Below are 13,517 nucleotides of genomic sequence, written 5' to 3' on the forward strand. Positions count from 1 at the left end.
TACTTATATTTTCCAAAAAGTGAAATTAATAGTCATGAAACTCGCCGATATTTGTTAAATTAATACCTCCATATAAGTTTATGTTAACAAAATCTTTTTTGTTATTTCTGCCAGTAAAATTGCTACTATAGCTTCAATTAGCACCTGGAAATTCAAACTTTCCCGGAGGAGGACCCCCGGACCCCACGCTTTTATTAGCAGGATGGGTGAACCAAAGAGTCTTAAATACAAAGAGCTCCGGCACTGTACAATTTGGAACTCCATCACTGCTCCCACCTCTAAAATACCAATCACGAACGGGGATTCTGTTATACTAGACCTAACAGAGGATAGAGAAGACCTAAATAACAAAGTAAAGCATTTTACAGACACCATAAAAGAAACTATATCACAAAATACCACCTTTATAACTAAGAAACAGTACACTCAGAGGCGTAGCAGGCGGGTGGTAGGGATGGCCCCCGCCAGGGGCGCCGCTGCAGGGGGGGGGGGGGGGCTGCCACGACGGTTTCGCTTTTACTGAACGCTTCCCAGAGTAAACTACCCAGACATAGATTTCTTAATAGCTTCACACTTCATAAATCGCTTTCAAAGAACTAGAAAACAAAACTTTAAAACAGAATACAAGAGACTACGAAGCAAATAAACAAAACCTAATTAAAGTTAAAATCCAAATCAAGGGTGTCGCCAGGGGGGGTAGGGGGGCAGTTGCCCCCCTAGAGCCCTAGCGATTCAAAAAAATGTAGCCAAATGCAAAAAAATACATACTTTTCCCACAACTTGCCCCCCCTCTCCCTAAGCAATCGGCTGGCGACGCCCTTGATCCAAAACTGGAATAATGCCACAGCAGAAGCAACACAAAATCCCAGTAAAATGTAGCGACTAGCAAAAAATCTGAGAAATAGAAATAAAAAATGAACCACTCCTCCACCGCGACACCACGTGGTGTGGTGTACCCAAGTGAAGAATAGGCCAGTGCAATCGCAGACATCCTGACCAAACAATATTCGCCCAACTACCATATTCAGGATTTAAATTTCACACGAAACACAACAAATAATATTGTTACGAACGTTAGCAAGGCCGCGTCACGCGCAGGTGCACGCCGTAACATGAGATGTGCCGTGCGCACCTGGGTCGCCGCTTTATCTCCCTCCAGCCCTCCGCTTCCCCCCGCGCGGCGCCCTGACTTTGACACGTAACTGACACTGGACAGCTGGGAGTTGCGCGAGCCGCCGACACGTGTTTTCGAGAGATTTCTGCCGTCGGGACGGCTCGCGATGACGCGACAGGCCCCGGCCGCTCTCGTGAGTTCTGAAATTGCGCCGGGGCCTATATATATGCCCGAGGACGCCAGAGTCAGAGTCAGTGAGTTCGGAGTGTTCAGTCGGGAGTTCTCCCGCGGCGGAGTTTCCGGGCGATAGTGCCGCGGGTGCGGCAGAGTGGCGAAGACCTTGGACGAAGGTTCCAGGGCAGGGAGTGAGTGAGTTCAGTGGAGTCGGGTGTTTTCCCGCGGCGGAGCTTCCGGGCGATAGAGTCGCGGGCGCGGTGGAGTCCCGAGTGAAGTTGCGAGCGAGGCGTCGAGTGGGATCTCGGCGAAGGGTGTGACGGCGGCTGCGGAGTGCGGCGACGGAGTCCCGCGGCGGAGACCCACGAGGGGTGCTGCGGCGAGAGTTGCGCCAGAGGTGCGGCCCAGCGAGGTGTGCGGAACGAGTGACTGTGGAATTGACATTTCTTTAAGTGTAATTAATTATTTGCCAATTTAGAATATTATTTGTAAGTGACAAGTAGTGGTAATAAATAAAACTGTGTGTGTGATAAAAATCTTTAATTGGGCTATCCTTTACGAACCCGCAGGAAAATCGTAACAATATAAACAACTATCTGGCGCAAGAGGAACGCACGGCAGACGAACCAATAACCCTCAGAGAATTATTAAAAATAATCAAAACACGCCTTAATAATAAATCTGGAGACCCATATGAAACTCCTAAAAGAACTCCCTCTAAATGCCTTGGAATACTTAATAATTCAATGCTAAAACTACGAAGATTTCCCACGTCATGCTGGAAAGAGGCCAAAATAATAACCATCCCTAATCCTGGAAAAGGTCACCCACACCCCGCAAATAGATGGCCGATAAGCCTACTAAATAGTAAGAGTAAATATTTGAAAGCAATTCCCATAACTAGAATCCCTACAAGCTTCTCCCCGACCCGCTGCAAGCTAGAGTCCCTCGTTCCCGCAGCACAGTTCTGCTGGGCGGGTGGCTGTCGGGATGATGTCACCGCGTCTCCTTGGACACTTCTCCCATCCGCCTCTGACGCGGTGCGGCTCGCAGCAACTGCCGCTGACAGGCGTCGTCTGAAGTGCTGCGGCATTCGAGACTTTCCTCTCTGAACTGTCTTAAACCTCCGTGACCACGGGAAAATTTTTAATTGTATTGTGCCAGTATACTGTGGTGAAATAAAGCAGTGTTACGTGTTTGACGAAACTTTTCAAGCGCGGGAAAAGGAAAAAAAAAAAACGTTCTTCTACACTTTGAATAAAGTTGTGTTGTTTTTATGGCCTTTAACTGTCAGAACAGGAGTATTATTATTATTATTTTTTTCGGCGGGCAGTGAACTGTAAATTATAAATCTGTTCCTTGGGCAGACTTATGGACGGATTGTGCAGGGGATTGTAGTGATACTAATTTGAACTCTTGAACTGGCGCGGCGCGCCACTACGCTATCCCCATTCCCCTCCTACCCCATAGAGTCATTCCTCCCCACTCCCTCACTACCCTTTTTACCCCTTATTTTCTGTGTTGTCGCTTCCGCATTGCTTTGGCAGAGGCTTTGCTCTCTGTCATTTATTATTTTATTCTCAGACTGTAATCATCTGTCTCCGCGTTGTACACTACTTTAAATTCAGTTTATTTTTAAATGTGCGGTACAATCAGTCGATGACACATAGCATGGAAGTAATTGATTTTGTGTGGATAGGTTGTCTCCGTCATAATTAAGGGAAGGTTTGGCGTAAAGTTTTGGTTTGGATCCATCCTTTTACTAAATTTATACTTTTCTTTAATTCTTTTGTGCCTGGGATTTGTGAGGGCTTGATCACTATGTTTCGCTAATCCACCCTTCCCCGTTTGTTTGTTGTACGCATTTTTGTTGCATCGGATATGCTTCATTTCCTCAAAATACTAGGGGTTGTTCATTTTTGATGGTATTTCCTTGTTCGAGTTCACGATAAAATGTTGATTTTAAGATTTGTGTACTCTCATTCACGTTCAGCTGCTTGAGTTTCCCTGTAACAAGCGCGGTTCGAAGGATGTGTGCGTTTAACTGGGACGATGGCCGTGGCACAGCGCTACGTTTGGTTCAGGTTTGGATTGTTATGTCCCGATGTCAGTTTTACTATGTGTGGAATGTACTCTTCAATTATGTGATATTATTTTACTGGATGCATGTTCTGGTGAACTCCCTTGCTTTTGCAAGCCTGTGGCAGGGCCACTGTCTTACGAATGCACATATAACTCGGTTGACAGCTTTAAAAATAATAGAATGGTAGTAATTACTTACATTTGATATTAGACGTGATTGGCAGAATGTTTTAAGATTATTTGTGTGCCATTTAATTAACTTTGATCAAAGTATTTCCAATTAATGTTGAACGAAATGTGTATGTCGTTATGTATGATCTTAGAACCTATATTGTATATGTTATAGATGTTTGTGTCCCGAGATTCCATTGGAAAAAAATTTATATACTGTTTAAATATTGCAATTCCACATGTTAAAGTTTGAAAGTTAACACGAGAAAATATATTATTTACCTATTGAGCTATGACGCACATGTTTGGGCACAAATGAGTACCGTACTTCCAATGTAAAACATCCTCTCAATGTGCTTGATGATTACTAGTCTATTGTATGTTGACCGTTATCATATTCAAAAAATACGTCGGGATGTTAGTTGCATAATTTATCCATTTCTTATTTAGGTACATAATTTTCATTGGAATTAACATCCCTGATTTGAGGAACATTCGAGCATATTACATTAAAGTGTATTGTAAACTATAACAATAACTTAATTAAAATGATATAGATGCGTGTTTCACAATTTTTTAAAACTTTACCTCGTGAAATAAAATGTAGATAAGATTGATTTCATAAAGGTAAAATATATTCTCGAACACACTAAAAGACAAGCTATAAAATCAGATACTTTATACTAACAATTAAAAGGGCCTACGCTTAACCACTTAAAAAAATTTCATTTTTAAACGGTTTGTTATGAATGCAATCTTTTATGCACCTGAAAATTTGTTTTTATTTCTTTAGTACAAATATTTATTGGAATTAATCATGTACTTTTCTTTCAATGATAAGCTACCACCAATAACACAAATTGTGCGAGCTAAGCCGCAGGTTATTAGCTAGTCTTTTTGTAAATTTTCACAAACATTTTGCCATATCAATAAAGTGTAGAAATGTGATTGGTCACAAAATACATTTTGTGTGATTTTTCAAAAGTTCGTAGGTTTGCAAAAAAATAAAAAGTTTAGACTTAGCTTACAAATATTTGATAGTTTATTACATCTAATTCTGCACACAAATGACATTTATACATTGCTTGAGTACGGAGGAGGCTAATATCCTCGCAAGGCAGTCTGGTCTGTCTCTGGTCGTCAGGCGTGGTCACATGGTGCCTCGGAGGTTGGCCACGGCCTAGTTGGCCCAAGCGCTAAGGTCCACCTTAGGTATGGACTCGCTTGCGCAGCCGACCTTCTGGTTCCTGCAGACAGTTGGCCATTCACAGGGGTGGAATGCAAACATACCACAGCCATGCTTCAGATATGAAAGTAGGTAGGTTTAGTTCATTCTGGGACAGGGGCTGGGGGCTTAGGATTCAGGGGTTTGCACGGACCATCTTGGGATTACATAATTTTGGGCCGCCATTTTGGAATCGAGGGCTCTACTCCAAACCGATGCCCGTTTAGTTACATTGCCATTGAGTACCCCACTCCCAAACATTGCGCTTTTCGTTATGTTGGTATCGCTGCTGGAATCAGCCATCGTGGATTCGCATTATAGTGGAGGCAGCCATCTTGTTTATATAATATATAATATTAATATGTGTAGTCTCATATATCTGTTATTTTATATTAAATTAATTGTCTCATCGTTGCGGATTCGATTATGATAGCTATTTTGAAGTTATAATATTTTTTTAAATTTAATAATACTTAGCGGATTCATTTCTTTTTCCATTCAATTTAATTTATGTATTTAATTATTTACCCTATCTTAGATGTCACAACAGCTTATACAGTAGGACCAAATATTTACAGAGTCCTATTTCCAGATGCTACAACCCACCCCACAGCCAGCCAATCATACATCTTGGGGCAGGGCCCACTGGGGCGGGGCATCTCCCTAGAGTTGCAGGGACTTGTGGACGAGTCATCCCTTGCTTGGCAGAGCAGCGACTAAGTTTCGTGCCGTGATTCTTACAAATCACCAGACATTATATTTGAACAGAGAGAAGAAAACAATGATCTCTAATACAGTTATTCGCCACTATGAGAAGTGATAGTCACTATTATTCAAAAAGTCGTCCCCCCAGCTCATATTATGACATTAATTCAGCCGACTAGGTAGTAAAAAAAAACTCTCAATGGTATTTGGAAATATCTCAGCAAAATAACAATTCAATTAAAGATTTTTCAACGTGCAGTGCATGCAGCATGACAGCCAGCTTTTAATAAGATTTCATATCCCTTTCAGTGTTAGTGGACTACTGTCGAACTAATAATGTGTACTGTAACAATACGTGAAAAGTATATAACCATTTAGCAGCTCTGAATGAAAGCAAGATGAACCTGTAAATTCATCCTGACAAATGATGTCTTCATGTCTGCCACCACCCTGGTGGTGAGGATGGTACTCACAACAATGAGGCCTGCAGGAAGGCTAGAGGCTGCATCACGGCGATGTCGTCCGAGTTGTCACACAGCACCCTCGCCAGGCTGGCCCTGCGGATCTGCTGCAGCTGACCTGCACAACCACCGCCACTTCAGGACCTCCTGCTCAACCCGCGTGCACTTAGAGACGAGGTCAACACTGAGTCCTCTCTAGCGTTACTTCGACAACTAGAGGCTCGCAAGAGGTGAGGTGACACTGGCTGGCCCTGCGGATCTGCTGCAGCTGACCTGCACAACCACCGCCACTTCAGGACCTCCTGCTCAACCCGCGTGCACTTAGAGACGAGGTCAACACTGAGTCCTCTCTAGAGTTACTTCGACAACTAGAGGCTCGCAAGAGGTGAGGTGACACTGGCTGGCCCTGCGGATCTGCTGCAGCTGACCTGCACAACCACCGCCACTTCAGGACCTGCTGCTCAACCCGCGTGCACTTAGAGACGAGGTCAACACTGAGTCCTCTCTAGCGTTACTTCGACAACTAGAGGCTCGCAAGAGGTGAGGTGTCACTGGCTGGCCCTGCGGATCTGCTGCAGCTGACCTGCACAACCACCGCCACTTCAGGACCTCCTGCTCAACCCGCGTGCACTTAGAGACGAGGTCAACACTGAGTCCTCTCTAGCGTTACTTCGACAACTAGAGGCTCGCAAGAGGTGAGGTGATACTGGCTGGCCCTGCGGATCTGCTGTAGCTGACCTGCACAACCACCGCCACTTCAGGACCTCCTGCTCAACCCGCGTGCACTTAGAGACGAGGTCAACACTGAGTCCTCTCTAGCGTTACTTCGACAACTAGAGGCTCGCAAGAGGTGAGGTGACACTGGCTGGCCCTGCGGATCTGCTGCAGCTGACCTGCACAACCACCGCCACTTCAGGACCTGCTGCTCAACCCGCGTGCACTTAGAGACGAGGTCAACACTGAGTCCTCTCTAGCGTTACTTCGACAACTAGAGGCTCGCAAGAGGTGAGGTGACACTGGCTGGCCCTGCGGATCTGCTGCAGCTGACCTGCACAACCACCGCCACTTCAGGACCTCCTGCTCAACCCGCGTGCACTTAGAGACGAGGTCAACACTGAGTCCTCTCTAGCGTTACTTCGACAACTAGAGGCTCGCAAGAGGTGAGGTGACACTGGCTGGCCCTGCGGATCTGCTGTAGCTGACCTGCACAACCACCGCCACTTCAGAACCTCCTGCTCAACCCGCGTGCACTTAGAGACGAGGTCAACACTGAGTTCTCTCTAGCGTTACTTCGACAACTAGAGGCTCGCAAGAGGTGAGGTGACACTGGCTGGCCCTGCGGATCTGCTGTAGCTGACCTGCACAACCACCGCCACTTCAGGACCTCCTGCTCAACCCGCGTGCACTTAGAGACGAGGTCAACACTGAGTCCTCTCTAGCGTTACTTCGACAACTAGAGGCTCGCAAGAGGTGAGGTGACACTGGCTGGCCCTGCGGATCTGCTGTAGCTGACCTGCACAACCACCGCCACTTCAGGACCTCCTGCTCAACCCGCGTGCACTTAGAGACGAGGTCAACACTGAGTCCTCTCTAGCGTTACTTCGACAACTAGAGGCTCGCAAGAGGTGAGGTGACACTGGCTGGCCCTGCGGATCTGCTGCAGCTGACCTGCACAACCACCGCCACTTCAGGACCTCCTGCTCAACCCGCGTGCACTTAGAGACGAGGTCAACACTGAGTTCTCTCTAGCGTTACTTCGACAACTAGAGGCTCGCAAGAGGTACGATCACAATGGCTGGCTAAACCTCGGTACGGTAGCCCTACATTCACGCCAACCTCTCATATCGGTCTCTCTCGTTATACATGGATAACTCTGAATCAAACCCAGATACACTTACGAGAAAAAAAACATAGTTTGTCCTGCACATAACTTTTGAGTCACATCTAACTGTTTATAAGAAAAATATGAGAACTTCAAATGTATTGTGATGTAAATTCATGCTTTAAATATAAAAATAACTAACTCAAATTTTTAGAAAAGTGACAGTGCTGGTCTACTTTTCACCTCATAGAAATTAAGTATTAAAAAAATCTTTTGATTAACCGTTCTGAAGAATACAAGGGCATATGCTTCTATGGCAAACATGCAATTACAAATAATACGTAAATGTTTAGTATGTGTGCTAATGTAAGCAGTATTTGATCTGGAGGTGGGCAGGAAGCTACCTGCCCCGGGCGTCGGGTTAGAGGGACGTCAGATGGGCCAGAATTTTTTTAAAATTATATTTGAATATGTATAGGATTTAATTAATACAACAGTGAAAGTAAGTTTACCTATATCATAAAATCTCTCAACATTGTAATACTGTAACACAATTAAAATTGAGTTTTTTTTTTTATTATTTGGGGTTCCATTGATCCATGAATACTATATTAATTCTATAAATATATTAGGTGAAAAAACTCAAACACTGGTAAGTTCACAAATAATGATAAGATTTAATTAATTTTTTAATGTATAATGTACATGGATGTAAATAAATTTCACCTAATACATTTCTTGTTGTTTGTGATTGGCGGAGAAGAAAAAAGGGGGGGGATATAAAAAATTTCTACCCCAGGCGAAGGAAAGCCTAGAACCATCCATAAATATAAGTACTGTAATTATAGGAAGTCCATATAGAAGGTGTATTGCATATAGTGACACTGTTCTGGCCGAGGTGTGTCGGAGGGTTGACCAGGAAGAATTCATAGGACCTGAGTGAACGTAGGGAAAATAAGGCTTCATAGAAAATGGTTTGCACAAAGCCGGATATATAAGACTCCTTGATGTGACTACGAGAAAGAAGTTACATTGGCAAAGAAGCCCAGTGATTTAAAATGCCAAACATTATTTTCATAGGTAGTGAGGCTGTGTAGAAAACTGAGATATGATTGAAGAAATAATGATGTGTAAATTAGAATTATTGTTGTAACGATAATGATGTAATGAAGATAGTAATTGATGAAGATGATGATGGTGGTGAGGGTAAAGACGATGTTGATGCTGCAGAGAGCAACGAAAGTAATGGTTGAAGGATGTAGATAGTGCTGGTGTGATAAAGGTGCCGATGGATGTAGGGGACCACAGCTCTCGAGGCCGACAGCCGGGGAGGCGGTAGCTAGTAGTTATTGTGTGTGAAGGCCGATGGCTGGGGAGTTGGTAGCGAGTAGTTACTGTGTGTGAAGGACGACGGCTGGCCGCCTTCCTCGTAGAAGAAGCGGTCCCCGCGCCGCAGACGCGCAAACTGGTCTCCCACGAGGCAAACGAAGGTCGGTCCCATCAGGGCTCCGGGGAGCGGCTTCTCGGCCACGGCTGCCACGAACAAGTCCACCTCGTGCACGTCGTCGTACAGCCGCCGCAACATCTCAACGCTCTGCAACAAAGCCCTCACATTTTGGGTGACACCACATAGTCCTCAACCAGGAGCTCGCCAGGGTCGAGTCCCTCACAAAGAGACCGCTATGCTTCAGTGGTAACCACCACCGTATTTCCGACTACTGTCACCCACTTTTTTTAGAACATGTTGTAAATACTAATGTTATTAACAAAATCAAATACGTAGATTGTTTCACATGAATTACTTTTGCTTACTCATTGCCAACACGAGAGGCATGTTTGTGCATAAAATTGTGATAGCAGTGAAATGTGTACACTACCAAATATTGGTAGTTTTTTTTAAGGACAGCATTGTAATAATCCAAAATGGTGTGAACTAAGAAACAAAATAGCTGCGACATTATAATTTTTTTTCTAGGGTAAAAACATGAACATAGAAATTGACGTCCGATAAAAGCACGATTTAGTCTCAGCCAAGCACGAAGGGAACATATAACCATAACTGAACCAGACAAGTCACAGCCGCACTGCCAACTGAAGCCGCAGATATATTCCGACCTTGCGGCCGGCATTTCTTAACGTTCCCCTCCCAATATGTGCCTTTGAAGGGTAGTGTGGGAGTATCGTACCAGTTCTATTTTAAGACATTCCAGAGCTTTTATAATACAGAACTGTTAGGGATCACTCCCTATTGTTGATTGGGAGGGTATTAGAGCTTTGGAAACGACCAGGGCTGGGGTCCCAAACCAGCATAGTTGCCCCCTCAGCCCCTCTATCACACTCAGCTAACCTGACAGTTGGCTGTGTCCTGTGCCCTAAGACTTTCTCAGCACTGCTGGCGCCTTCCCCAATCTCCCACATCACACTGGGACCCCTCAAAACACCCAGTGAACCCTTGGTCCGGTGGCGGCCTATCCAATCTCTGTTAGCTATCCAGGCTAATACCGGAGTTGTGTCGTCGCTCACAACGTCGACTCCGCATAGGGGTAGGGAACCCTTGGAGACTGCTCCAAGCGATCGGAGCACCACTACCAAGTACGAGTCCTATCCAATCAGAATCCAGGGCCTTGAAGGAAAACTAAGCGGGACACCGTTCAATCTTTCATGGATTCTTCCCGTACTACTAACAACTTGGCGTTGATTCGGCAGACTGTTCGCCAGCTGCTAACCGACTGCCACTCTTCAGACTTACTCCACAGGATGTCCTCGTCTCCTCGGATTACCCTCCTACCTGCCGTACCACGGCCCGGCAGATTTACAGCCGATTAAGGCCCGGAAGTGCCTGAACTCATCCGGTGGCGATCGCAGGAAGCCCTGACTAGAAATGGCACCATGGTGCGCGCGCAGGAAGGCCCCGGGGTTGCCTCGGTACCTCCCCCGACCACTGAACTAGGGGAATGTATCACACCTAGTCAAGCGGTTTAAGCTCTTTTTTAATCCCAGGTGCACGCAACACCGCAGCGCCATACTCAGTCCTACCATTACCATAGGCCTGATACATTCACTATGGGGCCCTTTGGGGCCGAAATTCCAGGGCTCGGCAGTCGAACCCCCCAGAAATGTTTCCATCGCATCTGCTGTTGCCCACAGATTCAGCCAATCCACCATTTCTGGTCCCATACATGCAATTGAGGATGCACTGCAGTGGAGTTAACCCCGGCATTGTCCTCTTCAGTCAAGGCGATGCTATGACAAGAGGTTGAAGCTACCCATCCCAACATAGTCACCACGATTCACCCCCAGCAGCGGTGCCCACGTGGAGGCAGAGGATTGCCACTTGGTGCGGAGAGGCTATATATTCGCATCCTTGCACCCTTTCCACGAACCTGTTGGATCATGTCTCGGATACTTTAACCGGCAACAGCTCCGACACCTCAGACGACATCACCTTCCCCGCAGGGTCAGGTTCACTCCCGCTCAACTGAAGCCACAGCTCGAAGGGAGACAGAACACCGGGTCCATGACGTCCCACAGCTGGTCCCAGGAGGTGCGCAAGTGCGCACTGGGGGACTCACTGCTGGGTCCATGACATCCCACAGCTGGTCCCAGGAGTCACGCAAGTGCGCACTGGGGGGACTCACTGCCGGGTCCATGACGTCCCACAGCTGGTCCAAGGAGGCGCTCAAGTGCGCACTGGGGGACTCACCACCGGGTCCATGACGTCCCACAGCTGGTCCAGGAGGCGCGCAAGTGCGCACTGGGGGACTCACTGCCGGGTCCATGACGTCCCACAGCTGGTCCCAGGAGGCGCGCAAGTGCGCACTGGGGGACTCACTGCCGGGTCCATGACGTCCCACAGCTGGTCCCAGGAGGCGCGCAAGTGCGCACTGGGGGACTCACTGCCGGGTTCATGACGTCCCACAGCTGGTCCAAGGAGGCGCGCAAGTGCGCACTGGGGGACTCACCGCCGGGTCCATGACGTCCCACAGCTGGTCCAAGGAGGCGCGCAAGTGCGCACTGGGGGACTCACCGCCGGGTCCATGACGTCCCACAGCTGGTCCCAGGAGGCGCGCAAGTGCGCACTGGGGGACTCACTGCCGGGTCCATGACGTCCCACAGCTGGTCCCAGGAGGCGCGCAAGTGCGCAGTGGGGGACTCACTGCCGGGTCCATGACGTCCCACAGCTGGTCCCAGGAGGCGCGCAAGTGCGCACTGGGGGACTCACTGCCGGGTCCATGACGTCCCACAGCTGGTCCCAGGAGGTGCGCAAGTGCGCACTGGGGGACTCACTGCTGGGTCCATGACATCCCAAAGCTGGTCCCAGGAGTCACGCAAGTGCGCACTGGGGGGACTCACTGCCGGGTCCATGACGTCCCACAGCTGGTCCAAGGAGGCGCGCAAGTGCGCACTGGGGGACTCACCGCCGGGTCCATGATGTCCCACAGCTGGTCCCAGGAGGCGCGCAAGTGCGCACTGGGGGACTCACCGTCGGGTCCATGACATCCCACAGCTGGTCCCAGGAGGCCCGCAAGTGCGCACTGGGGGACTCACTGCCGGGTCCATGACGTCCCACAGCTGGTCCCAGGAGGCGCGCAAGTGCGCACTGGGGGACTCACTGCCGGGTCCATGACGTCCCACAGCTGGTCCCAGGAGGCGCGCAAGTGCGCACTGGGGGACTCACTGCCGGGTCCATGACGTCCCACAGCTGGTCCCAGGAGGTGCGCAAGTGCGCACTGGGGGAACTCACTGCCGGGTCCATGACATCCCACAGCTGGTCCCAGGAGTCACGCAAGTGCGCACTGGGGGGACTCACTGCCAGGTCCATGACGTCCCACAGCTGGTCCAAGGAGGCGCGCAAGTGCGCACTGGGGGACTCACCGCCGGGTCCATGACGTCCCACAGCTGGTCCCAGGAGGCGCGCAAGTGCGCACTGGGGCACTCACCGTCGGGTCCATGACGTCCCACAGCTGGTCCCAGGAGGTGCGCAAGTGCGCACTGTGGGGACTCACCGCCGGGTCCATGACGTCCCACAGCTGGTCCCAGGAGGCACGCAAGTGCGCACTGGGGGACTTACCGCCGGGTCCATGACGTCCCACAGCTGGTCCCAGGAGGTGCGCAAGTGCGCACTGTGGGGACTCACCGCCGGGTCCATGACGTCCCACAGCTGGTCCCAGGAGGTGCGCAAGTGCGCACTGTGGGGACTCACCGCCGGGTCCATGACGTCCCACAGCTGGTCCCAGGAGGCGCGCAAGTGCGCACTGGGGGACTCACCGTCGGGTCCATGACGTCCCACAGCTGGTCCCAGGAGGTGCGCAAGTGCGCACTGGGGGACTCACCGCCGGGTCCATGTCGTTCCGCAGCTGGTCCCAGGAGGCGCGCGGCAGGCCGCACACGGCGCGCCAGTCGTCGTAGGGCGGCAGGCCGTGGTCGCGTCCTCGCTGGATGTTCAAGGCCACCAGGTCCAGGCCGAAGTCGAGGTCGCCTTGGAACAGGTGGTCAGTCAGCTGCAACAGAGCCTCCTCCCGCTCACGTCGAAGGCAACACATTACCTATATTACTTAATACATTTTTCAATTTGTACACCGTAAATGTGTGTTCGTATGTGTGTGTGCACTACAAAATAAGCAATCAAATCCATACTTCTTACATTTTGGGGACTTACCTATTAAAATTTAAAAACGTATTTCTGAGATGAACATTTAAGGGCTATTTGCTAATTTTGATATAAATATAAGTTATACGAAAAAAAAATATTTTTTTTTGTAC

General features: G+C 48.7%; 1 protein-coding gene across 1 annotated transcript in view; it reads right to left on the reverse strand.

Annotated features, from left to right (window-relative positions):
* Positions 1–4,559: 4,559 nt before the first annotated feature.
* LOC134541961 (peroxidase-like) overlaps positions 4,560–13,517 on the reverse strand; it is a 36,627-nt gene continuing 27,669 nt past the window's right edge. The window contains exons 10-13 of the mRNA XM_063385723.1: positions 13,088–13,255; positions 9,150–9,348; positions 5,945–6,050; positions 4,560–4,788 (exon numbers count right to left, since the gene is read on the reverse strand). Of these exons, the coding sequence (XP_063241793.1) occupies positions 4,722–4,788; positions 5,945–6,050; positions 9,150–9,348; positions 13,088–13,255 (540 nt within the window). The 3' untranslated portion in view covers positions 4,560–4,721. The remainder of the gene's footprint in view (positions 4,789–5,944; positions 6,051–9,149; positions 9,349–13,087; positions 13,256–13,517) is intronic.

The sequence above is a fragment of the Bacillus rossius genome (assembly GCF_032445375.1).
Source record: "Bacillus rossius redtenbacheri isolate Brsri chromosome 4 unlocalized genomic scaffold, Brsri_v3 Brsri_v3_scf4_2, whole genome shotgun sequence".
In the NCBI taxonomy this organism is placed as follows: Eukaryota; Metazoa; Arthropoda; class Insecta; order Phasmatodea; family Bacillidae; genus Bacillus; species Bacillus rossius.